The sequence below is a fragment of the Camelus dromedarius genome, chromosome 23 (genome assembly GCF_036321535.1).
Source record: "Camelus dromedarius isolate mCamDro1 chromosome 23, mCamDro1.pat, whole genome shotgun sequence".
NCBI lineage: Eukaryota > Metazoa > Chordata > Mammalia > Artiodactyla > Camelidae > Camelus > Camelus dromedarius.
The window spans coordinates 25073752-25097965 of record NC_087458.1 but is presented as its reverse complement, the minus strand read 5'-3'; the positions used below and the strand labels follow the sequence as shown (position 1 = coordinate 25097965).

Genomic DNA, 24214 nt, shown 5'->3' with positions numbered 1-24214 from the left:
ATGAATATATAACTTCTCTAACATTCTAAGCATACCCTCACCACAGGACCTTTGCACTGGCTATTTCCTATACCTGAGACAATCTCCCCCAGATAATTTTTAAAAGTCACTTCTTTGCTTCCTTTATGTCTTTTCAGATGACTGTCTGAGTGAGGCCCTCCCAGACCATCTTATTTAAAATTGCAACCCTTTTCCCCACACTATTTTTTTTCCGTAGGAGTCCTCACTTTTTTATATTAGAAAACTTATTTTCTGCCTCAGATATGACATGGTTTTGCTGTGTTAATTTTGTATCCTGCAACTTTTCTGGATTCATTTATTCTAACAGTTTTATTTTTTGTGAGGGTGTGTCTTTAGGGTTTTCGATGTTTAAGATCATGTTGTCTATGAAAGGAGATAATTTTACTTCCTTCTTTGCAATTTGGATGCCTTTTATTTCTTTATCTTGTGTAATTGCTGTGGCTAGCATCTTCCAGTACAATGTAACTTCCAATACAATGTTGAATAAAAGTGATAAGAATGGGCATCCTTGTCTCATTGCTGAGCTTAGAGGTAAAGCTTTTAGCTTTTTACTGTTGAGTATGATGTTAGTTATGGGCTTGTTAGATATGACCCTTATTATGTTGAAGTACCCTCTTTGTTCAGAGTTTTTATCATGAGTGGATATTGAATTTTGTCAAATGCTCTTTCTGCATCTATTGAGATGATTATATGATCTTTATCCTTAATTTTGTCAATGTGGTATCTCACATTGATTGATTTGTGGGTATTGAACTGTCTTTGCATTCGTAGAATAAATCCCACTTAATCATGGTGTTTATCCTTTTAATGTTTTGTTGAACTTGGTTTGCTAATATTTTCTTGAGGATTTTTACATCTATGTTTATCATTGATACTGCCTATAACTTTCTATTGTTTTCTTATTGTTGAGTTTTAAGAGTTTTATAAAATATATTTTGAATACCAGTCCTTTAATAGATACATGTTTTGCAAAGGCTTTTCCCAGAATGTGGTTTGTCATTTCATTCTCTTTTAACACTGTCTCTCACAGAGCAGATGTTTTTAATTTTAATAAAGACCAGCATCATTTTTTTTTCTTTCTTTCATGGATCATGGTTTTGATGTTGTTTCTAAAAAGTGATTGCAAACCCAAGCAAGGTCACCTAGATTTTCTGCTGTTATCTTCTTGGAGTCAGTTCTTTTTCAGGAAACTGTGCTGACGTTTTATATTTGATTCTTTTTTTCCTTTGGTATCCAGTTTTCTCATTTCCAGTTTTGTTGTTCATTTAGCATCTGTTGAGCAGCAAGTATTTTTCAACTTTACCCTACAATGGAATATGTATTTAAAATGCAATTGGATTGAATCAAATAAGTTCTCTCTTTGGATTGTACCTTTTTTTAGTATAAGGAAAAACATTCTCTATTCCAAAGATTCTTTGCAGCACTTATTCTCTAAGAATGGACCTCAGAGAAGAGAGGGACCTGGCATTTACTTTGTGCTTCTTTTTTGCCGATGTCAGACAAGGGTACTTTATATTTTTTTATTATTTAATCATGTTGGTAGTTGTTGCTTATGATACGATACCTTTGTTTATGTCATAAATTGATAACTGACTTATCTCAAAAATTGCCACCATTTCTTGAAACTAGTTCCCCTAATGGTGTTAAGAACTAACAGAGTATGCTGCCTCCAGGATCTTTTTCCAAGTCAGAGTTTCTATTTTTGTAGGGTACCCTGGCCTAGAAACTGTTGACATTGCAGAAGAAAAAATTTTTTAACTTTTATTACAGTTTAGTTTCTTTCTTACTTGGGAACTTTTAATTTTGTTAAGCTAGATATGATTTTCTTGATCACATTCATGTCTGGTATTATATTTCATGTTTTCTTTTCATTTTTCCACACTGAATGGCCACATTTTCCACACTGAATATAGCTAACATCTTATAATCTAGAATCAGTCAGGGGAATGAATGGCTTTTGGGTGGCTCCAGGAGGCAGTAGCAGAATAATCTTAGCTTGCTAGAGGATGTTCATTTTACTGCTGTGATGAACTGGGAGTCCACTTGCCTTTCTGCTACCATCCTAAAATTGTCACTAGGGCCTTAGAGAAATGGTGGATCATCAAATGTTCAGTGTTCCTTAACAAAGTAGTATTTTGTAACTGGCTTAAGACACATGGATTAAAGCAGTGTGTATTTTTTTTCCACCTTTTTTTTCCTCTGCAGTCACCAGAGAAGAAAAGAAAAGAAGCAAATACTGGTTTTGGTGGGCCAGTTGTTAGTTCTCTGTATCACGAAGAAATCATCAGGTGAATTGTCTTCTGGTCTTCAATCACAGCGGTATATACATGCGTGTGTGTGTGTGTGTATTTTTTTATTTTGAAAACCTCCATTTGTGAAGAACTTTTTCCTAACATGAAACTGATATGAGGTATCTCTAGAAGGATAATAAATGGCAGGAAATAAATTTTTATGTGTAAAATCTTTAAAATCTGTGAGTGTCTGAATCAGTGCCAGATAGCACTTTATCCCACATCAGTGGTTGGTAGGGCAAGGTTTTGTGTCTCAGTCTAAAGCTATGGATTTTTGTTGTTATTAGTTTTCCTCAAAATATTATTATTTCTCTTAAATATTTTAATTTTTGAAGTTTTTTCAGCTACAAATTATAAATCATTTTGGAGTGTAAAATGGCACACTATGGGTAACAGTGTGGAAGTTCCTCAGAAAATTAAACAATTACTATATGATCCAGCAATTATATTTCTGGTTCTGTATCCGAAAGAATTAAAAGCAGGATCTCCAACACATATTTGTACACCCATGTTCACAGCGGCACTGTTGACAATAGCAAAAGGTAGGAGACACCTAAGTGTTCATTGATGGATGAATGAATACACAAAATGTGGTGTATACATATAATAGAATGTTATTCAGCCTTAAAATGGAGAATTCAGACACGTGGTAGAACGTGGATGAACCTATAGGACATTATGCTAAATGAAATAAGCCAGTCCCAAAAGGGTAAATACTGTATAATTCCACTTATATGAGATATCAAGAGTAGTCACATGCATAGAGGCATGGTTGCCAGGAGCTGGAGGGTGTGGGAAATGGGGAGTTATTATTACATGGGTATAGAGTGTCTGTTGTACAATATGAGAAATTTCTGGATATTGGTTGTACAACAAGGTGAATATACATAATATTAAACTATGCACTTAAAATGGTTAAGATGATAAATTTTATATTACATATTTTTTACCACGACTTAAAAAATTTAAAAGGTCATTTCCTGTTATTTAACAAAGGTCTTAAATTTTGTGCATTGCAAATGAAATTTCTTGAATAATCATTTTTTTCCAACACTGTGTAAATCAGGGAAAAGGATCTATCTTGCTTAAAAGCGACATAACACATTCTTCTAAGATTGTTACTTTACAATCAGAGACAAGAAATAGGAGTTTCTGTTACCCTTTCTGAGTTATCTGAACTTTCTTTTTATTACTAACATGAAATAAATGAGCTCTAATTTTCAAGGGGAAAATTGAGTTCAACTAATTTGAAGCGAAACATCTATCTTCATAGAATGAAGAGGAAATTGTATCAAAAATTTATGAAATTCTTTTTTGCAGAAGAGTTGCTTACATTTTTCACCACATAAAGGAGTAGTGATAAGAACTCCCAGGTGGCATTCTAGAAGGAAACTTATTGATACTACTGTGAATCAAAACCTTTAAATGCTCATAGTTTCCAGTTAATGACCAGTCAGTCAGTTCGTACTAGGGCTCCTGTCTTGAGTCTGTTTGCACAGCAAGCACACTTTTTACTTAGAGGAAATGTTTATTTGGGGTGGGATAGTAGAAGCCTGATGGAGATTTTGATGGGGATGAAGGTACCCTTGAAGAATACTGCTGGCCTGGAATACATTTGCCACCCTGATCTCTTTGAGGTACTCTGAGAACTCTGAGGAGCCCATGCAGCGTTGAGGAAGCACAGTTTAAAAAACATTTTCATAATTTAACTCCCCTGTTCTCTTCCTTAACCCTTACATGTTCAGAACATGTTTTGGGTGGTCTTAATTTGTATGTTCTGTACTTAAGAGTCTTCTTAAAATGGCATCTTAGAGCCTTAACCTTACTGATCAAAGTTTTTAACTGTTCAAGTCAGTAACCTTTAGAGTAATTTTTCTAGCTCATAGGAGGGGAGGTTAGTCATTTCTTCTCTGTTTTCCCATAGTCTTTGTTCACACTTTTGTTACAACATTTATGACATTATGCCACATTGGATTATAATTTTTAAAAAATTGATCCTTTCTGCTCAACTTTTAGTTTTTTAACGGCAAGGATTGTATTTTATCCATCTCTGTATTCTCGGTATCTGAGGAAGTTCCCAGAACTTAGGTACCTAGGTGGGTACCTAGAAAAGTACCCAGAGCTTAGGAGGTACCCACAGCTGCTTCTCCCAAGGAGCTGGTAGTTTAGTGACTGCTGACACACACACAGCCTAGAGGCCCTATCATGAAGCAGAGAGCTGCTGGTTTGGTTTTGCTGTGATAGGCCTATTCTCACCTCTTTTCCTTAAAAAATAAATAAATTAAAAAATTTACACATATAGGCCACTTTCCTAGCTAGATAAATAAATTGAGATAGTTTCTTTACTTTTTAAAAATCACTATACTTAACTTTCTAATATCAGTCACTTATCTACAAATAGTAGTGATTTTTGTTTTGTGTGCTGATTTCCTTAAGGGCACCCGGACTCTAGTATTTTTCAAAATAACATGCAATTTCTTTTGGAATACCAGTGACATGCCTGATCATAGTAGCTGTGCAGAACAGAAAGCAAATGAAATGGACTCCAGTAGATGTGAGAATAGCTATCTGGGTAAGTGGAGTATTCCAAGGATAGAATTAAACTATAATGGAAGAGTTAACCTACTTGCTTATCCTCTACCCAATTCCTAAAGAAGAGACTTTGAGTTAAATCAGTATTTAGAATTCTGATCATGAAAACAATAACAAAACAGTATAGGTTTATTTTCATAAAGTAGAGATTTTAATTCAACTCAACGTACATTTATTATGAATCTACAATGAGAGAAAGCATGAATATTTGTGCTTCTCAGCTGCTTCTTTTTGAATAGTGTTTTTGGTATTTTGGACATTACATGTGAATATGTTTAGTAAATCTTATTGGTTAATTGAGTGAAATATAAACCTCTGCTATTGGCAAAACTGGTTAATCTTGGCCTTATTTCATTAAGTCATCGAAGTCTTATATTACTCTTCTTATGATAAGATCTAAATCTTTTCATTCTGGAACATATTGTTAAGATATGCAACAGTATGGAACATGAACGTGAGAGAGCTACTGAGAGTCTTTTAACTGTTACAAACAGTAATTTTATTACTACTACAGCAGATCAGAAATCATAGTAACTAGTCGTATTCTTATATTAGAGAATTCATTCTATAATGTAACAGGATTCCAGTATAGCAAACTAGATCAGGATGAAAATTATTGTATACCGAAATGTTATTCCAGTGAAGGACCACATGTTGTGGTCCCTGCTGTTTCTTAAGTATAAGAATGCAGTTGCAACAATGAAGACAGGCTATTTGTTGAATTTTATGTAGTCAAATTTTGCTTGTACTTTGGTGAAATGTGGTATCTGGTGTTTGACTTTTTCAAGAGAAAATTGTGCTTTCATTGAGGTTAACTGCAGTTTCTTGGCAGAATTATGTTCAACTGAGGTAAAAGTGACAGTAGATTTTATAGTTTTAGAAACATCAAATGGTAAACTTGGATGAAAGGAAAAGTTTTCTTCTGTGGAGCCATTGTTTTAAAAAAGAACGTAAAAATGTATTTTAAAGGTCTGTTTTGGATAAACATCTAATTTTTTTCACATTTTTGAAGATTAGAAAAATCAGTATCTAATGAACCCATTTGCTAAGGCTTGGGCGCCATTGTTGTGGCAGCTTTCCTGACTAATGTGCATCATGGGTAATAAGTTAAGGTCCCCTTTTAGTTTTATTGTAAATGTCTCTGAGCCATGGGCCACTGGGGCCATTTCTGAGCTTGCTCCCTTACTGTTTTGGTTCTGACCTTTACTTCTACTCTGTCACAGAAAGTGAGAATATAATGTCATAGGTACAGATCTCTGTGTTAATATTCCAGAGCCTTGACACCAGTTTCCCATTCTGAATCTAGTTAATTGTTCTGTAGTACAATGGAGAGGATATAAGATGAGGCTAATTAAGTTTAAAAAATTTATGAAGCCAAACTGCCTGAATTCAAATGCTGGTTCCACCTCTTACTAGTTCTGTGACCTTGGACAAGTTACTTATCTATAAAATGGGGATAATTATAATACCTTTCTCATATGCTATTTATGTAGATTATATGAATATACATACACAGGCATCCTAGAACAGTATGTGGCACAAAATAAGTTACTTTGTAACTGTTAGTTTTATTACTGTTACTAAGCATAGAGTCCCCACAGGGGAGACCCAGGGCACAGGGCTGATGGTAAGAGCTACAATCACATGTAAACACCTATCTGTGGGGTTAGGTACAAACTTCTCCCTTTTGCAGAAGAAAATGGAAAACCGAGAGGGGAGAGCCAATGCTATTATTAGGTCTGTGTTTGGAACTATAGAAACAAGAGAGTACAATCTTGTAACTCATAGTTACTCTAGTCTTGCGATCAGTAGTGTTTCCTTTAAACTGCAGACTGGCAGAAAAAGCTCTGATTATTAAGTATATGGCTTTGCAAAGAGTCAAATGGTCCTGCACTACAGATACCGACTCACTTAACAAGGAATCACTTTTAGTGACTTGTATAACTGAAAAGATTTTACCTAGAAGTTGGCACATAAATTGAGAAATTAGGGCAAGATTTAAAAATACAACAAATGAAACATGTACAGTTTCCAGCCCACCCTGCAATAGGCTTTGATCTTCTCTGTTATAGTTTGCAGTTTGATACTATGTAATCTATCAGAATTTTATTAATCCCACTTACACAGTCAGCCATCTGGACCTACTCTAAGCAAGCCCCGACCAGTATACAGCTAAAATGATTGATGGGCTCTGGAATTGATTAGTTGTTCTGTGAGACAAATGAACTGTTTTGGCAGAAAATACCAGAGGTCACTGCTGTGGTCAGACACAAAAGCGTGTAGAATTTTAACGAGATGCTTTCATCATTGACTTATAAAGTTAAAATTTTTTAACCATAATAGATTTTGAGAATATTTTAAAAATATTTTTTCATTGTTTGCTCTCTAGTTCTGATTATAAAAGGATAGACTGTAAGAATAACAAACTAGAATGAAAGTGATAATTTTATGCTTACTTTTGGTGAATATATGAACTGAAATAAAAGCATAAGAGCCAGTCACTTGCACATAAATTACACATACTCTAAAATTTTCCTGAAAGAAGTGTGATTGGAGAAGAAGCTACAACATATATGGTTTTATTGTAAGTGATTTGTAAAATCAGATGGTATATAATTCCATTTAGTTATTTATTCAAAGCTTCACATTGTTAGCAACCTGTTTTTAACAAATCTGTTTAAGACTCTGAGGCATCAAGAATATGTTTCACATACTACGTATTTTAAAAATTGAATATTTGGATCTTTATGCTTGTAATAGGCTAACTCATTCTGGGATACTACTGTCCCATTGATTCCACTGCCCTTAGCACCAGAAAGATTATTGTGCTTCCCTCCATCTGTTTGGCTGGTAGTAGTGAAATACTTCCCTGTTTCACTGGGTTGCCTATGATCAACGTTGTGTTAACACTTTGGTGATAGGTGATAAATTGGATGACATATGTCTTGTTACATTCTGGTTATTCTTTGAGGACTGCACAACTGTGTGTAGGCAAGTGGGCAACTCCCCCTTGAGAATCTGACTGCTCAGAATGAACTTGAGTTATGGATTTATTCAGCCTGTAAAACCTCAGCTGGCATAAATAATTGAGAAAGCAAAGGTTTGTCTGTGGTGCATACCTCAGGGACTCATGGCTCCCTTCCTCCTCTCTACCTCCCTTTCTTATGAAAATGATCCCAGTTGCACTCCTGGATAATAACGCACCAAGCAATTAAAAGCCATGGGTGGCTGGAGAGAGGAGAAAAGGTTTAGTTAATGAGCTTTTCCTCTTCCAGTGCCCATGAGAGCCTCAGGAATGACAAGGCGATTAAAGCGAAGAGATAATTATAGATTATGTGAAAATGGGTCCCTTGGGACAAGCAGGTCTTGACATAAACAGTAACTGTTGTAAGAGTCTCCTGGCTCTCTTATTCACCCCTTTCTTACATGCTTTATTTAGCTCCTGTGAGCTCAATGTCATGATGCCAACAAGCATATAGGCAAATCCACCTGTTTGCAGATCAACAGCCCTTTCAGAACAAGAGGTCATTCATCTACTAAAACCATCATCATCATCTCTTCCTCTCTCCTTATCTTCTTTCTTTTTTCTCCCCCTCTTCCTTTTCCCCACTTTGTTCTCTCTTTTCTATCTACCCCTTTTCCTTCTCTCTTCTTCTTTTCCTTCTCTCTGTCTTATATCCTTATCTGTATGTAGTACCTGTGAAATTCTAGGTACTTAGACTTGTTTAAGTGCTATAAAGTTTTTTTTTTTGGTGTGTGTGTATGTGAGTGCATTTATGCATATACTTATGTATATACTATATGTGTGTAATCAAAAGTGGTTATAATTAAAGAAAGATATTTTTAAAATGTTAACAAAGATGTCGGTTTTGTGTGATAGAGCCATCCTCTTAATTCTCATTGAATTATTATCAGCTATTCTCTCAACAGTGAAAGCAAGCGATTTTGGTTCTTTGCCTTTCCGTTTATGAGGTCTTTGCTGATTGCACTGTATATATTAATAAATGCTGGTGTTCGCTAAAGTTTGAATTCTGTGTGAGAACGGCATGATTGCATTAATTACATGGTTTTATTTAAAATTTTGCCTGATATAAAATTTTATACGTTCATTAGGTGAGTATTTTTAACAGGATGTTATGTAAAGTGTGTTATTCCTAGGTCTATGTGTCGTATCGGTCTTCTCCCTCTCTCATCTTCTAACATAGAAATTCTGTTTCTTATGTTCAAAATAATCCAAATTCATCTGCTTTTCATTATCACCACTGTCACACCTTTTGCATAACCATCACTACTGTAAACAATCATCTTCTCTTGGTCAGGATTCTACAGAACAATTGCAAATTAGATTCCTCACTTCCTTTGCTGTCTCCGCCCCAGATTTATAACTCAGATCTCATTATGTCACTTCCTTGCTTAAAACCCTTTAATGATTTCCCATAGCACTTAGGATAAAATTTTAAAACCCTTAACATGTCTTGCAGGACCCCTCACCGTATCATCTAATGCCAATTTTCCCCTCATCACGTGTTCGCTCTGCTCCAACCATGGGCCTATTTTTATTTCCTTGAAGGTCCAATTAATATTTGTTAGGTGAATTGATTCAAAGTGTTATCTGAGAGTATGAAGAATGACCCTAGCTTGCAACCTTTGCTAAAATTTTAAGGTAATAATAATAATGTCAGTTAACATATTTTGACCACTTATTGTATGCCGGTAACCACACTACATGTATTAGACATATTATTCCACTTAACCTTCAGAATAATCCTATGAGATGTAGGTGTTATTAATATCCTATTTTAAAGATGAAGGAACTGAGACTTAAAGAGGTTGGTTTACTTGCCTAAGGTCACATGGTTCGTAACTCTGCTCTTAATTGCTACACTGTCCTGCTTCTGAGATGTTTGAGGAATCATTGTAACCTCTAGTTAGTGAAATTGAATTTGATAGTTGTTATTATATTCATATAGTGAGTATCTTCAGTTTACATTTTTTAATTAAATTTCTTTTCCATTTAGTGTTTTTTAAAATGTGCTTCACTGGTAAAATTAGAGACTGTAGTCCTTCATTTATCAATATACTGATGATGATGTTTCCCTTGGATTAATTGTTTTTATTGATTTTAGACTCACCTTAATGGTTGAGAATGTAACTCATCTCTGTAGCCAAGGGATTCTATAGATTTTTCTGATGTGGGCACTGGTTTTAGAGGGATTGATCAGAGCTGAACTACATTTTTCTTACAGACATTTAAAGTATCAGAAATTTTCAATCAACTTTTTTGGAGTTAAGCAAATTTTAACAGGTGAAAATGCATTTTTACTAACTAGTGTTTTTATAAATTATGGCTAAATAACGTTTCCAGTATAACAAGTATCTACCGGAAGTATCTGGGGCATAGATCTTTCCTTTACCATTGCTTGCTTGAAAAAAATGTGAGCAAAATATGTTAAAATGTAAGTGGTTTCATTTGAAGGGAGCCCTTATCAACATAAATAAGATAATAAATAGAACTTTTGTATTTGACGCTTTTAAGAATTTTCTGGTCCTATAACTAAATACACTGCATGTATAACCCCATCTGAAGATAGTTAGTATTTGGTGAAGATGTTGCCATTACCACATAATAGGAAGGGGAAAAATGAACTGATTATTTCCTCTAACTGTCTGAAACCAAATACAGGTGTAGTAACACTCTGAATGGGAAGATTGTGATTCAGTATATATGAGTTCTTTCAGTCATTCACTTGTCCATGTGGCACTGTATATTTTGAACCTACCTTGTGAATTCATCAACTAAAACACCATTGTTATAGAACATCATTATTTAAATACCATTTTTAAAAAGTTAGTATTTAATTGTAAGATGCTGAAGATTATAAGATCCATCAGAGGTATTAAGATATGAAAATGTGTGGTTTAGAATCAATAAAATATGCCAGCTTTGTAAATGGTTCTTCAGTATTTATTTGGCACCTAGGATTTCAAGAATTATTTTTAAGAACAGTACAACAAACAACAATAAATAGAACAAATAAAGCACTTTCTTAAGTGCTTTGATCTCATTGCTAGGCTTCTGGAGCATTGTTACTGCCCGAGCAGTGTTTTGCTTCTTCCAGGGCTTAGGACCAAGATGTTTCAGAAAGGAGGTGCTATCTGTAAAATTGTACCTGTGTAATTTTAATAGTATAGTATAGACTCTCATTTATAGTCTTTGATAAGATTAAGACTCAGAAAGTGTTTTACAAGGTGATACTAACATCAAAAAATTTAATTAGGTATTAATTAAAAGTAGAGATTTTTTATGTGCTGCATATGACAACTATGACTACTATTTAACCCTTGAGTTAGGGGTTGATTTCCCCTGTTTGTCTCCTCCCAGATAAGCCTAATACCAACACCTTTGAGTAAGAACACATTCTTTCAGGGAGAGAAGCAGCTGCACATAAAATTAAAATATGCCTGTATTTTTTTATGTATCTGTAAACTAAAACATGCTTTTTATTTAAAAAATACAAATTTTTTTTGTATTGAACTGTAGTTGATTTATAATTTTGTTTTTGTTTCAGGTGTACAACATAGTGATTCAGTTATATATATATGTTACTATTCTTTTTCATATTCTTTTCTACTATGGTTTATTACAGGATATTGAGTATAGTTCCCTGTACTATACAGTAAGATCTTGTTTTTTATCTGTTTTATATATAGTAGTTTGTTAATCCCAAGCTCCTAATTTTCTCTCCCCACCTGCCCTTCCCCTTTGGTAATCACAAGTTTGTTTTCTCACAAGTTTGTTAGCCTGTTTCTGTTTTGTAAAGTTCATTTGTATCATTTTTTTAGATTCCACATATAAGTGATATCATATGATACTTGTCTTTCTCTTTACTTCACTTAGTACAGTAATCTCCGGGTCCATCCATGTTGCTGCAAATGGCATTATTTCATTCTTTTTCATTGCTGAGTAGCATTCCACAATCTCTTTATCCATTTATCTGTTGATGGACATTTAGGTTGCTTCTATGTTTTGGCTATTGTAAATAATGCTGCTATGAACATTGGGGTACATGTATCTTTTCAAAATAGAGTCTTTTCTGGTAATATGCCCATGAGTGGGATTGCTGGATCATTTGGTAAGTCTGTTTTTAGTTTTTAAGGAACCTCCATACTGTTCTTAGTGGCTACACCAGTTTACATTTATACTAACAGTATAGAAGGGTTCCCTTTTCTTCACACACTCTCCAGCATTTATTATTTGTAGACTTTTTGATAATGGCCATTGTGACTGGTGTGAGGTGATACCTCATAGTAGTTTTGGTTTGCATTTCTCTTATAATTAGGGATGTTGAACATCTTTTCATGTTCCTGTTGGCCATCTGGATGTCTTCTTTGGAGAAATATCTGTTTAGGTCTCCTGCCTATTTTTTGATTGGGTTGCTTAGACTGATCTAGCTTTTTTTTTTTTTTTGATGCAATTTTAAAAGGGATTGTATTTTTACTTTGTCTTTCTGGTATTCCCTTCTTAGTGTAAAGAAATGCAACATATTTCTGTCTGTTAATCTAGTATCCTGCTACCTTGCTGAATTTGTTTATCAGCTCTACTAGCTTTTGTGTGGCGTCCTTAGGGTTTTCTATATAAAGTATCATATAATGGCAATTTTACCTCTTCCCTTCCAATTTGAATACCTTTTATTTCTTTTTCTTTTCTGAGTGCTGTGGCTAGAACATCTAATACTGTGCTGAACAGAAGTGGTGAAAGTGGCATCCTTGTCTTGTTCTAGGCTTTTAGCTTTTCACTGTTGACTATTATGTTGGCTATGGATTTGTCATAAATAGCTTTTATTATGCTGAGATGTGTCTCCTCTGTACCTACTTCAGTGAGAGTTTTTATCATGAATGGATGTTGAATTTTATCAGTTGCTTTTTTGCATCTATTGAGATGATTATGTGGTTTTTGTCTTTTCTTTTGTTGATGTGGTGCATTACATTGATTGATTTGCATATGTTGAACCATCCTTGAGTCCCTGGGATGAATCCGAATTGATCATGGTGTATGATCCTTTTTATGTGTTGTTGGGAGTGAATCTTAATTTTCATGTAGATATTCTATCTCAGCTTCTAAAATATTGATGGTTTATATTCATATCAAAAATTATATAAAGATTATATATAGACATGTATAAAATAAAGATTATATTCACACACACACACACATACAGCTGATCCTTGAACAAGGCAGAAGTTAATCCAAATGTGGCTTATGGCTGGCCCTGCATATCCAGGGTTCCTCTGCATTTGCAGATTCAACCAACACAGAATGTGGAGTACTGTAATATTTACTATTGAAAAATATCCATATATAAGTCACACAGTTCAAACCCACATCAAGGGTCAACTGTATATAAAGGTTATACAAAAAAGAATCAGTAATGGACTTTGAACATTGTATTTGGCATACGAGATAGAAGGTTGGAAATCATAGTCAAATGAGATCAGCGAGATGACCTCATTGTTTCCTAGCACTGTATTTAGACGGACTAGTAATCCTTTACCTTTCAGGTTGACAGTTTCTGGCCGTACATCCAACAATAAATTAGGAACTTAAATTCCTACAAAGAAGTAGCGTTCACCAGCAGTACTGCTGAATTTTCTAAGACGTGCAGTGCAGGCTTTCATCCTAAAAAGACTGACTCCTAAGGAGCTTCACAGTGGCTTTTTGGTGAATTTGCCATAGGTCGGTGTCCATTCTTCAGTCTCAAAGATCTAAATAAAAGACAAATGGATAAGCAGACCCTCAGAGACAAAGTAGCAATAAAAAAATTTATCTGAAATTGAGGTGTAAACTAAATGGCTTATTTATTTACCAAAGGGGCTATATCTTTATATATGATCCAAGTGCTTTGATACCCTGGGTGCCCTTAGTCTGAGTATTCAGGAACCCAGAAAGATAAATTAATTAGTCAGTTGACCATTTGTGAACATTAAATAAAGTGAGAGAAAGGGAATTGTTTTTAGAGTTGCTTTAGCCAAAGTTCTAATGATGCCTTTTGAACAAACTGTCTCCCAGCAGAGAAATTCCTCTGAATGTTTCTTTGCCTCCGATTGTTTCTCTTGAGCAGTATTCAAAATTGACTTCACTTTTCCTTCCCCCTACGGCTCATTGCTAACCATACCTCCTACTGATGGTAGTTGTCTTGTTTTGTTTTGTTTTTTTTAACTTTTTTTATTGGTTTATAATCATTTTACAATGTTGTGTCAAATTCCAGTGTAGAGTACAGTTTTTCAGTTATACATGAACATATATATATTCATTGTCACATTTTTTTCTCTGTGAGCTACCATAAGATCTTGTATATATTTCCCTGTGCTATACAGTATAATCTTGTTTATCTATTCTACAATTTTGAAATCCCAGTCAATCTCTTCCCACCCCCCGCCCCCTTGGCAACCACAAGTTTGTATTCTATGTCTGTGAGTCTATTTCTGTTTTGTATTTATGCTTTGTTTGTTTTTTTTTTTTGGATTCCACATATGAGCAATCTCATATGGTATTTTTCTTTCTCTTTCTGGCTTACTTCACTTAGAATGACATTCTCCAGGAGCATCCATGTTGCTGCAAATGGCATTATGTTGTCGGTTTTTATGGCTGAGTAGTATTCCATTGTATAAATATACCACTTCTTCTTATCCAGTCACCTGTTGATGGACATTTAGGCTGTTTCCATGTCTTGGCTATTGTAAATAATGCTGCTATGAACATTGGGGTGCAGGTGTCATCCTGAAGTAGGATTCCTTCTGGATATATGCCCAGGAGCGGGATTCCTGGGTCATATGGTAAGTATATTCCTAGTCTTTTGAGGAATCTCCATACTGTTTTCCAGAGTGGCTGCACCAAACTGCATTCCCATCAGCAGTGTAGGAGGGTTCCCTTTTCTCCACATCTCTCCACATTTTTCATTTGTGGACTTTTGAATGATGGCCATTCTGACTGGTGTGAGGTGATACCTCATTGTAATTTTGATTTGCATTTCTCTGATAATTAGTGACATGGAGCATTTTTTCTGTGCCTATTGATCATTGTATGTCTCCCTTGGAGAATTGCTTGTTTAGGTCTTCTGCCCATTTTTGGATTGGGTTGTTTATTTTTTTCTTATTGAGTCGTATAAGCTGCTTATATATTCTGGAGATCAAGCCTTTGTCGGTTTCACTTGCAAAAATTTTTTCCCATTCCGTAGGTTGTCTTTTTGTTTTACTTATGGTTTCCTTTGCTGTGCAGAAGCTTGTAAGTTTCATTAGGTCCCATTTGTTTATTCTTTTATTTCTTCTAGGAGAAAAATTTTGAGATGTATGTCAGATAATGTTTTGCCTATATTTTCCTCTAGGAGGTTTATTGTATATTGTCTTATGTTTAAGTCTTTGATCCATTTTGAGTTGATTTTTGTGTATGGTGTAAGGGAGTGTTCTAGCTTCATTGTTTTACATGCTGCTTGTCTTGTTTTTTTGTTTTTGTTCTTTAAGACATGTGAAGGTTGGTATCTGAATTAAGTAGTAGCTCTTTAAGTTTTTGTAGGAGACATTCTTTTCTCATTAGTAGCTTTTATTTAGTTTAACTTTAGGAGGACAGTTTTACTCCAAGTTTTGGAAGGTGGGATAACTATTTTGTTTTCTAGATAATTTGTTACTTAACATTTGTTACTTACATTATATGCAGTGTGCCGAGAAGCTTCTTTCTGATCTGTTGTCCGGCTTATCCCTTTAACCTTATCTCCCAGCACCCTGCCATACCAGTTGCTTGCAGTTCCCCTGAACACCTGTTTTTGCTAATGCTTTTCCTTTTCTTTCTGTTCTTCAGAATCCTTCAATAACGTAGCTGGGTTGTCAGTTTATCCTTCAAGGCTAAGTTGTAATGTCAGCTCTCAATGATGCCTTCTTTGATCATCCTTTGTTGAGTGGCCCACACCTTGCTTTGGGCCTCTACTTTAGAATATTGGGTTAGAGCAGTGATATGCTAAAAAATCTTTGCTAATGTAGTTCCTAAGAGAATTTTGGAAGACTGTGTTCCCTTTTACATTTTTAGATAACATCTAAAATTTTTATTTAAAAGTTTACATAATTGTAAAGAGCATAATTTCTGGCATTTTATTAATGGAATTTTAAAATAAACAGATTACTATTCTAGATGTATCCAATGGAATCTAAATACTACAATAATATATTTTTTAAAATACATGAACATATTACCATTGAGGGAAACTGGGAAAAAAGTACCAGCTCTCTATATTATTTCATATAACTGCATATGAATCTTCAAGTGTCTTGAAATAGAAAGTTTAAATAAAATAAATAAAATTCTGACCTTGATTTAAAAAATATATTAACAAGGTCTTTAATAGTTAGAAATTTTACATCATTTCTTTTTCTCCTTTCATTCAACTTCTCCCACACAATCTTGTTTTAAAGCAGTATATGTGTAGTCTTAGCACAGTATCAGTTCTCTGCAACAAAAACATGTATATAAGTTGGAATTGTTAAAATTTTAATTTTCTGTGATGCAGAAGCTTTAAGCATTAAATTTTTCTCATTTGAATTATTACTTCTATACAGTTGATCAACATTATTACACCTTGTGTTAAATAATTATTAAACATAGTAAAATTTTATTGGAAGTGTGTCTTACCAAGATGGATGATGCTTTTAAAAATAGTTTAACAGATGAATATTATTCTTTATTAGAATGAGACAGAGATCAGCAGCCAGTCTTTTTTGTTTTGTTTATTTCACCTTGTCCATCCTCTGACCTTAGTTACAGGAGTCTCCCCAACACCAATTTTTCATCAAAATTGTCCCTTTGTTTGGTACTCTGGATAATTTTATATCTTGGGGAAGTACCACTTGGGGTTAATTTTTTTCCCAGACCTTTTCTGGCACAGTGGACCCTTGAACAACATGAGTTTGAACTGTGCAGATTCACTGATCTGTGGATTTTTTCACAAAATATGTGCTTGTTACTACACAGTCTGCAGCTGGTTGAATCCTCGGATGTGGAACCCCAGATACAGTGGACTGACTGCAAAGTTATAGGCAGGTTTTTGACTCTGCGGATGGTTGGCACCCCAACCCCCGTGTTGCTCAAGGATCAACTATATGTTAAACAGAGTACTTTTAAACAAAAGGATAACAAGTTTAATTAATAGTCATTTGCTAAATCTTAGTGAAGTCTTTTGGTTATACTTCCTAGAAGTATTACCAGAGAATGGAGAGAGGTGTATGCTTTTCTTTTATGAACTAGGAGAATGGCTGAGCAGGGGAATGCTGAAAAGGGAAACGGTGATGACGTGTTTACCACAGGAACCTTTTCAGGTAGATTAGTTGAGGAAAGAATGTGTTTATTTAGAGTTGAGCTGAAATTGGTTCTTTTCTTATTTTCCATACCTGCACATTCCCTTAAAGGTCTTTTTTTTACTCCTCGAGCCCACAGGTATACATTCCTTGTTTTGAGGAATTAGTGGCATTTGCTTATATTTGTGTAGGCATTGGCTTGCTCTTCTTCGTGTTTTCATTCATTCAGTGAGTAATTTTTCATTGTCTGTTTATTGGAGTACTGTTTTTGTATCTGATTACCAGTTGCTTGATAAATGTATGAATTGAATTGAACTGTTTACTGAATATGTCTATTAGATCGTTAGATTTCTGAGCTACTCGCATGAATGTGTTTTTTAATTTTATGAGGTAGATGGAAAGCAGTTAAATGGACTTTAGGTAGCTTGCCATGAAATCTAACTATCTGAAATATTCTTTTGATAGGAAAATGTAATCTTTGTAGAAAGTGGTGCAGATAGCATTTTTGGGAGTGGGCAAGGATCTCTTCTTCCTATGGTTGATGAAAGACAACCATACTTAAATATCCTTCTCTTTCACAAGTGTGTGCCCTCATATTTCAAAAGAATTTCAATGAAAGCCAGTGATTTCCTTCATTCAGATATATACTTTCTGTCAATTTTAGAAAATATGGAGTAATTTAAAGAGAGTCTTTCTGTCTTCTGCTAGGGATAATGTGGGACATTATGAAAAATGAAAACCTCGTGATCATCTATAGAGAATGGATATGATAATTTTATCACTCACATTCAACAGAGAGAAAGAAAGGTAACTGGGTAAGAATCATAAGAAAAGGGAGGAAAAAGTGAGAAGATGTAGGAGGGCACTGGACATTTATTAAGGCTCTGTGATATTTGGTGTTTGAATTCCATTTGCACGTGTTTCATTTAAGTATGGATACACAGAAAAATTGCTCATGAAAGACTGTATTAATGAGATATTTAGAGGGAAAAAGATAATTTGGGTTGTATATTGTACATAATCTTTAGGCAGCAAGAAAGGAAATAACGGAAAGATATTACTCTAGATGTTTCTCCATTTTGGCCACCAGGTGGTGGCATTGTATAAAGACAGCTTGGTTGCTGGCAAGTGAAACAGTCAAAACTTGAAATCGGAGTAGATAACTGTACTTAACAACTAGGCCCAAGAGCATCACTTAATTTTTTTTATTATTAGTTACTCAGCTTTGTAGCACATTTGTGGTGATTTTGACTTTTCTTTTGATATTTAATTTACATTGTGTACTCTTCCCTGAAGTATTTTATAAATATCTCTATGTGCCTAAAATATTTAGCAATGATGAGCTGCAATTGATAAGCAGGTATCCAGATGAAAAAATGCCCCTGACTTCCAAAAAAATTTACTTATGAAAACAAAATAATTGATATAAATGATAAGTGTCAAAAACTGAAAAACATATTAAGCAGTATAAACATTTAAATAAGTTTGTACTGTACTTCATCTTACTGCTCATGGCATAGGTATAATGCACCTTTGGAATTAAGGAAGAAGAACCACTTAGAAGGTCCTCTCATCTATGAGTAACCCTTATGTGTTACTGGTTTGGGTAACCTACCTCCCAAGGATCCCCCATACTTTCCTTTCTGTACCCTACCACCAACTACCCACTATTTTCAAAGTCAAAACAATTGGTGAGTAGTGTATTTTTTATTATTGCTTAAAATGTCACAGTACTGTCTCTCACAGCTGAAGTTGCTGCCTCTTGAATTGGAAGGGTCTCTGTTACTGGATTGAAGGAAAATAAGTCCCTCTTATTCCCAAGTCAGAATGCTGAATGCCCTTTTTCACAGAAAGTGCATTCAGCACTTTAAATATAGCTAGAGTAGGGTTATATGTAGCCTTAATTTTAAAACTGAGACTTCTCCTTTCTGGGGCTTTGGCCTCAGACTTCTCTCTTTTCTTTCAAAGTAGGTGATCTAGAAAAGCATTTTTTTCTTCTGCAAATGAATATTTTCAAGAGACCATGTATTTTTTTTTTTAGCATAACTTTTTTCCTGGAAACCTACCTCATTTTCTTCAGCTTGAAGCAGGCTGTTTCTCATTTGTTTTCTGATAGGCCTTTTTAAAGATCCAGCTTTACCTTATTTAATGGTTATAGATTTTTATCATTTCAACCATACTGTACATGTATTGAATGTAAAGTTTCTTGCTTTTCCTTGATATCTGTTATCAAAAGAATCTTGCCCAGTGCCTTGCATGTAGTAGGTACTCAATTAAATACATTGAATGCATAAGAAAAGCTTAGATGATTAATGCCAAAGTAGTGTATTTTAAGTTAGTTACCTCTGAATGGAAATAACTTTTTATGAAAAGGGTATACAGTATTTAAACTGGCTCTTAAGGTAGAAGGACTCCTGTGGCCAGGTGCTTTAATTTCTGATGAATGGAAGCTATGGCCTTACCAGACTAGTTATAGTTATAATTTTTGTAACTCAAATTGCATTCTTTTATGCCTGTTTAGAAAATGCAGTCCACATACAGAACAGTTTCATTGTTAATATTCCAAATTACTGATCCTTTTGGGATTCATTGCTCCTTTTGAGAATCACACTGAAGCTACCTCCTCATCCCCCCTCCACCAACACACTTTAAAAAAATGCATTTGCACAGATAATTCTGTGTACTGTTTTAGAGAACTCGTAGACCTCACGTTAAGAACTTCTGCTTTAGATTCTGGAATAAACTACAGCTTGCTCGTTGAGATGCAGCCTGATGTAATAGAAAAATGTGCTATATACAGAATCAGTTGATCTGAGTGAGACCTGGCTCTTGCTCTACCTTTGATAAGTGCAATACCATTTGATGGGTCACATAACCTCTTTTTACCTGTGAGCGAGGAAGTATCTATGGAGTGAAACTGTTGGATAAGAGTAAATGAATTAGTGCATTGACATACTTAGAATAGTGCTGGGTACGTAGTATGCTTCCCAGGTTTTGTTCCCAGTCTTTGTTTCTATTATCTCATGAAAGATTTCTGGATTTTGTCTTTCCCTTAAGAAAATTACTTCGGGAGACACACACACACACACACACACACACATGCACACGCATGCACGCACGCACGCACATACATACATACATACATACATATACAGATATAGATATACACACACACACATTTTTAACCTGAATAGCAATCGACTTACCATTCTGTTATTCTGTAAGAGAATAAGAGTAAGCTATGTCCTCATCTTTTGATACCTCTGAACAGGCAATAGTAAATGACCTTCTCACTGCAGTGCTGCATTAGAAAATTCCGAGTCAGAGGATATATGTGCCTGTCAGTGTGTAAAAGTAACTGGAGAGAGAAAGAGCACTGAGCAAATCTCCCCGAGATTTATGTTATTGTACTAGTGTAACTTGTTAAAGCAGATGAAGCTTTTCTCTGTAATTATAGTTGCTAAGCACTTCAGTCTTTTCAGAGGTTGGAGGTATTATGTCTTACTGAAAATCCATAATTGTTCATGTAAAATTCTTTATAAAACAGATTCTGTTAATGTTTGCAGCAAACAGGTTGTACCAAAAATATGTATCTTTTATGTATTACCTAGTAAGTAAGACACTTTTTTTTTCTTTTACTCTAATTAGGGAAGAAGACAAAAACATATTTGATTACTGCAGGGAAAACAACATTGACCATATAACCAAGGTCATCAAATCGAAAAACGTGGATGTGAATATGAAAGATGAAGAGGTAAGAAAAATGTGCCCTGTTAAATATTTTCTTATGTTTTATTGTTCTGCCTCAATGCTTTTCTTTCTTAATGGCAGGCCTATGAACTACAACTCAAACTACAGTATGGTTAAGAATATGTCAGAATATCTGGGCGGGGGAGTGTTTAGCTCAGTGGTAGAGTGTGTGCCTAGCGTGCATGAAGTCCCGAGTTCAATCCCCAGTACACTAAAATAAACAGACAAACAAACAAACCTAATTACCCCCCCAAATTAAAAAAAAAAAAGTATATCAGAATATCTAAATGAGATAGTGCTACCCATTTAAGATACTCTCTGTGTCCGTATCTATTATATTTCTTTCTATTGTAGAAGTAACTAGCTGAAACTTGCAGCAGGAAAATAACTTATATTTTGTTCATGTTAAAGAATGAGACTATTAACATAATATGTGAAATCCATAGGTAATATAAAAATATTTATAAATACCATCAGTGTCTTCCATCATTATACCTTAAACAGGTATATTGTCCTTTGCCCAGTAACTATATTTCTAGAAAACTGTGTCAGAATTTTGGTAAATCCTATCATTTAAATGCAGGCCCACTATTTAAAGGGTTCCTATGCTAAATCATTTTGTAAAGTATATTGTTTCTTAATTTATTTGTTTTGTGAATAAAGCTAACCACATGTTGAGCTTAAACCTGTCCCTGAATTACAGTTGTTAAAAAATCACTTTTAATCACTTCTCAATTTTTTATAATGCAGTAAAGATGATTGAAATGACCAAAAGGTGGCAACTGTTAGGAAGAGGACATGCAGTGATCATAGGTGATGTGTGGAGTAGATAAATAATCAACTTACATATTAACTGAGAGCTCTCTATACAGGTTAGCCCTTAATATTATCTCACTTTTAGGCAACATCCTTCCCGTAATATATTGGCAGTGACATCTGGAACTGAAAATGTAAGACTATAATTCTGTAGTAAAGGAGCACCAGTAATACCATAAATAACGAAACAGAGCCAAGAAAGACGTAGCTAGACAAAAGTAGAAGCCAGATTGTGAAACAGTAACACTGGGTCTTCTGATTCCAACTGGAGTTCTTTACTTGCCTTTCAGGACGAGAATACATTTTATTTTAGTAAATCAGGCACGACTGCTTCCCTTGATTTTATTGTTGTTTTTAAATTTTTGTGCTCATGAGTTAAGATTTTTATAAAATTAATACATGTAGATAGTTCAAAGAAAATTAAATAGTAGTACACATAAGCCTTACAAGAAAAAACGTACTCCCTTACCTGCATCCTTCTCACGTTTGATTCTAGCTCCCTTGAGACAGAAACTTTCGATTATTTTAGTTGTTTCTTTTGCAGTTTACCTACATAATACCTTCTAAATAATTAAAGGTAAAATAATTACCTTCTAAATAATATACTTGCATCTTTTGATTTACCAGCACTAAACATTATTGATTTTCTTCTGTATTATGTTAGGATTTAGCAATTTCACTCATCTTCCTCCCTCCCTCCCCCCACCCTCTTAACATAGTTATATCACGGCTTTTAGTTTCATCTTTCTGATTAAATCTCTCTTGAATCAATGCCTTTATTATTGTTATTATATAATTACAGTATAATGTAAGTAATAATGTGATATAGTCAATTATAATACAGTTATAATGTAATTATGTTATTATTATGACCATGTAAATGTTGTTTGTTGCTAAGCTATGGACTGTACTATGTGCATCAGTCAGTTTTTGCTGTAGCAAAAAAAAAAAGAAAATCCAAATTTCAATGGCTAACAACTGCATTTATTTCTTGCTCATATTTCAAAAGGTTTTGAGTCAGTTGAGTCTCTGCTGGGCTCTGCTAACCTTGTTTGGGCTCAGTTCATCTTGATTTCATGTCTTCTCATTCTGAGATCCAGTCCCAATGAATAGACACTATACGGGCAGACAATAAAGGCAGACAGAACCAGACCCCACAAATACATTTAAAGCTTTGCTTGGATATGGCATGTGTCACATCTTCTTAATTCCTTTGTTTGAAACAAGTCACAAGGCCAAGCCCCTGGTCAGTATAGTAGGAAGTCTGCTCTGGTTATAGGGAAGCAAGGAAAGGGTGGGAAGGAATGAATAAATTATATATAATATAACTGATATACCATTTTGTTTTTCTTAAGGTTAATAATGGCTTCTTTTTTGTTTTTATATTTTCTTGGTCTTCTATATTCCTGTTGTTAATTCTTTCCTCAAATTGCCCGATAGAAGTCTTCTCAGCACAGTCAAGTGCATCAGATAATCAATCCCATACCATTTTTTTTAAGCGCTATTTCTTCTGGAACCCTCTTTCCTTTTCATCTCTAATCTGGACTGGTTGCTCTCTAGGCATCTCCAGTAAGCGTTATTCTGGGTTACGCTTTACCACTATCCTGGGAATTCTCTTCCTCTTTCTCCTGGATTCTCCTCTTTTGGGCATCCCAGGTCTTCACCTTTTATTGTTTACTTCTCTGTTTTGATGGGCCGTCTCCTCCAATATCTTCCTCTTTTATTTGACCCCTGCCCACACTCATATATAGTCTCCCCCATTATTAACATCATTCACCAGAATGGTATACTTTAAAAAAAAAACGAAAAACCAAGGGTGAACTTACACTGATATATCATAACCACCAAAAGTCCATAATTTACCTCAGAATTCACTCTTGGTGGTGTACATTCTGTGGATTTGGACAAATGTATAATGAAATATTCATCATTATAATGTCATACAGAGTATTTTTACTGCCCTAAATATCCTGCATGCTCTGCATATTCATAACCTTGCTCCCCTGGCAACCAGGGGTCTTTTTATTGTCTCCATAGTTTTGCCTTTTCCAGAATGTCATATAATTGGACTCATACATATGTAGCCTTTTCAGATTGACTTCTTTCACTTAGTAATATGCATTTAAGATTCCTCCATGTCTTTTCATGGTTTGATAGCTCATTTCTTTATAGTGCTAAATAATGTTCCATTGTCTGGATGTAGCACAGTTTATTTATTGATTCACCTACTGAAGGACTTCTTGGTTGCTTCTGAGTTTTGGCAGTTATAAATAAAGCTCCTATAAACATGCATGTGCAGGTTTTGTGTGGGATGTGGATGTAAGTTTTCATCTCCTTTGAGCAAATAACAGGGAGTACCATTGCTAGATTTTATGGTAAGAGAATGTTTAGTTTTATAAGAAACC

At 34.6% G+C, this 24214-nt stretch overlaps 1 protein-coding gene across 1 annotated transcript in view; it reads left to right on the top strand.

Annotated features, from left to right (window-relative positions):
- Nucleotides 1-24214, top strand: part of ACBD6 (acyl-CoA binding domain containing 6) — a 158769-nt gene that overhangs the window by 52187 nt on the left and 82368 nt on the right. Inside the window, exons 4-5 of the mRNA XM_010992916.3 lie at nt 2227-2309; nt 20892-20997. Coding sequence (XP_010991218.1) covers nt 2227-2309; nt 20892-20997 — 189 coding nt within the window. The remainder of the gene's footprint in view (nt 1-2226; nt 2310-20891; nt 20998-24214) is intronic.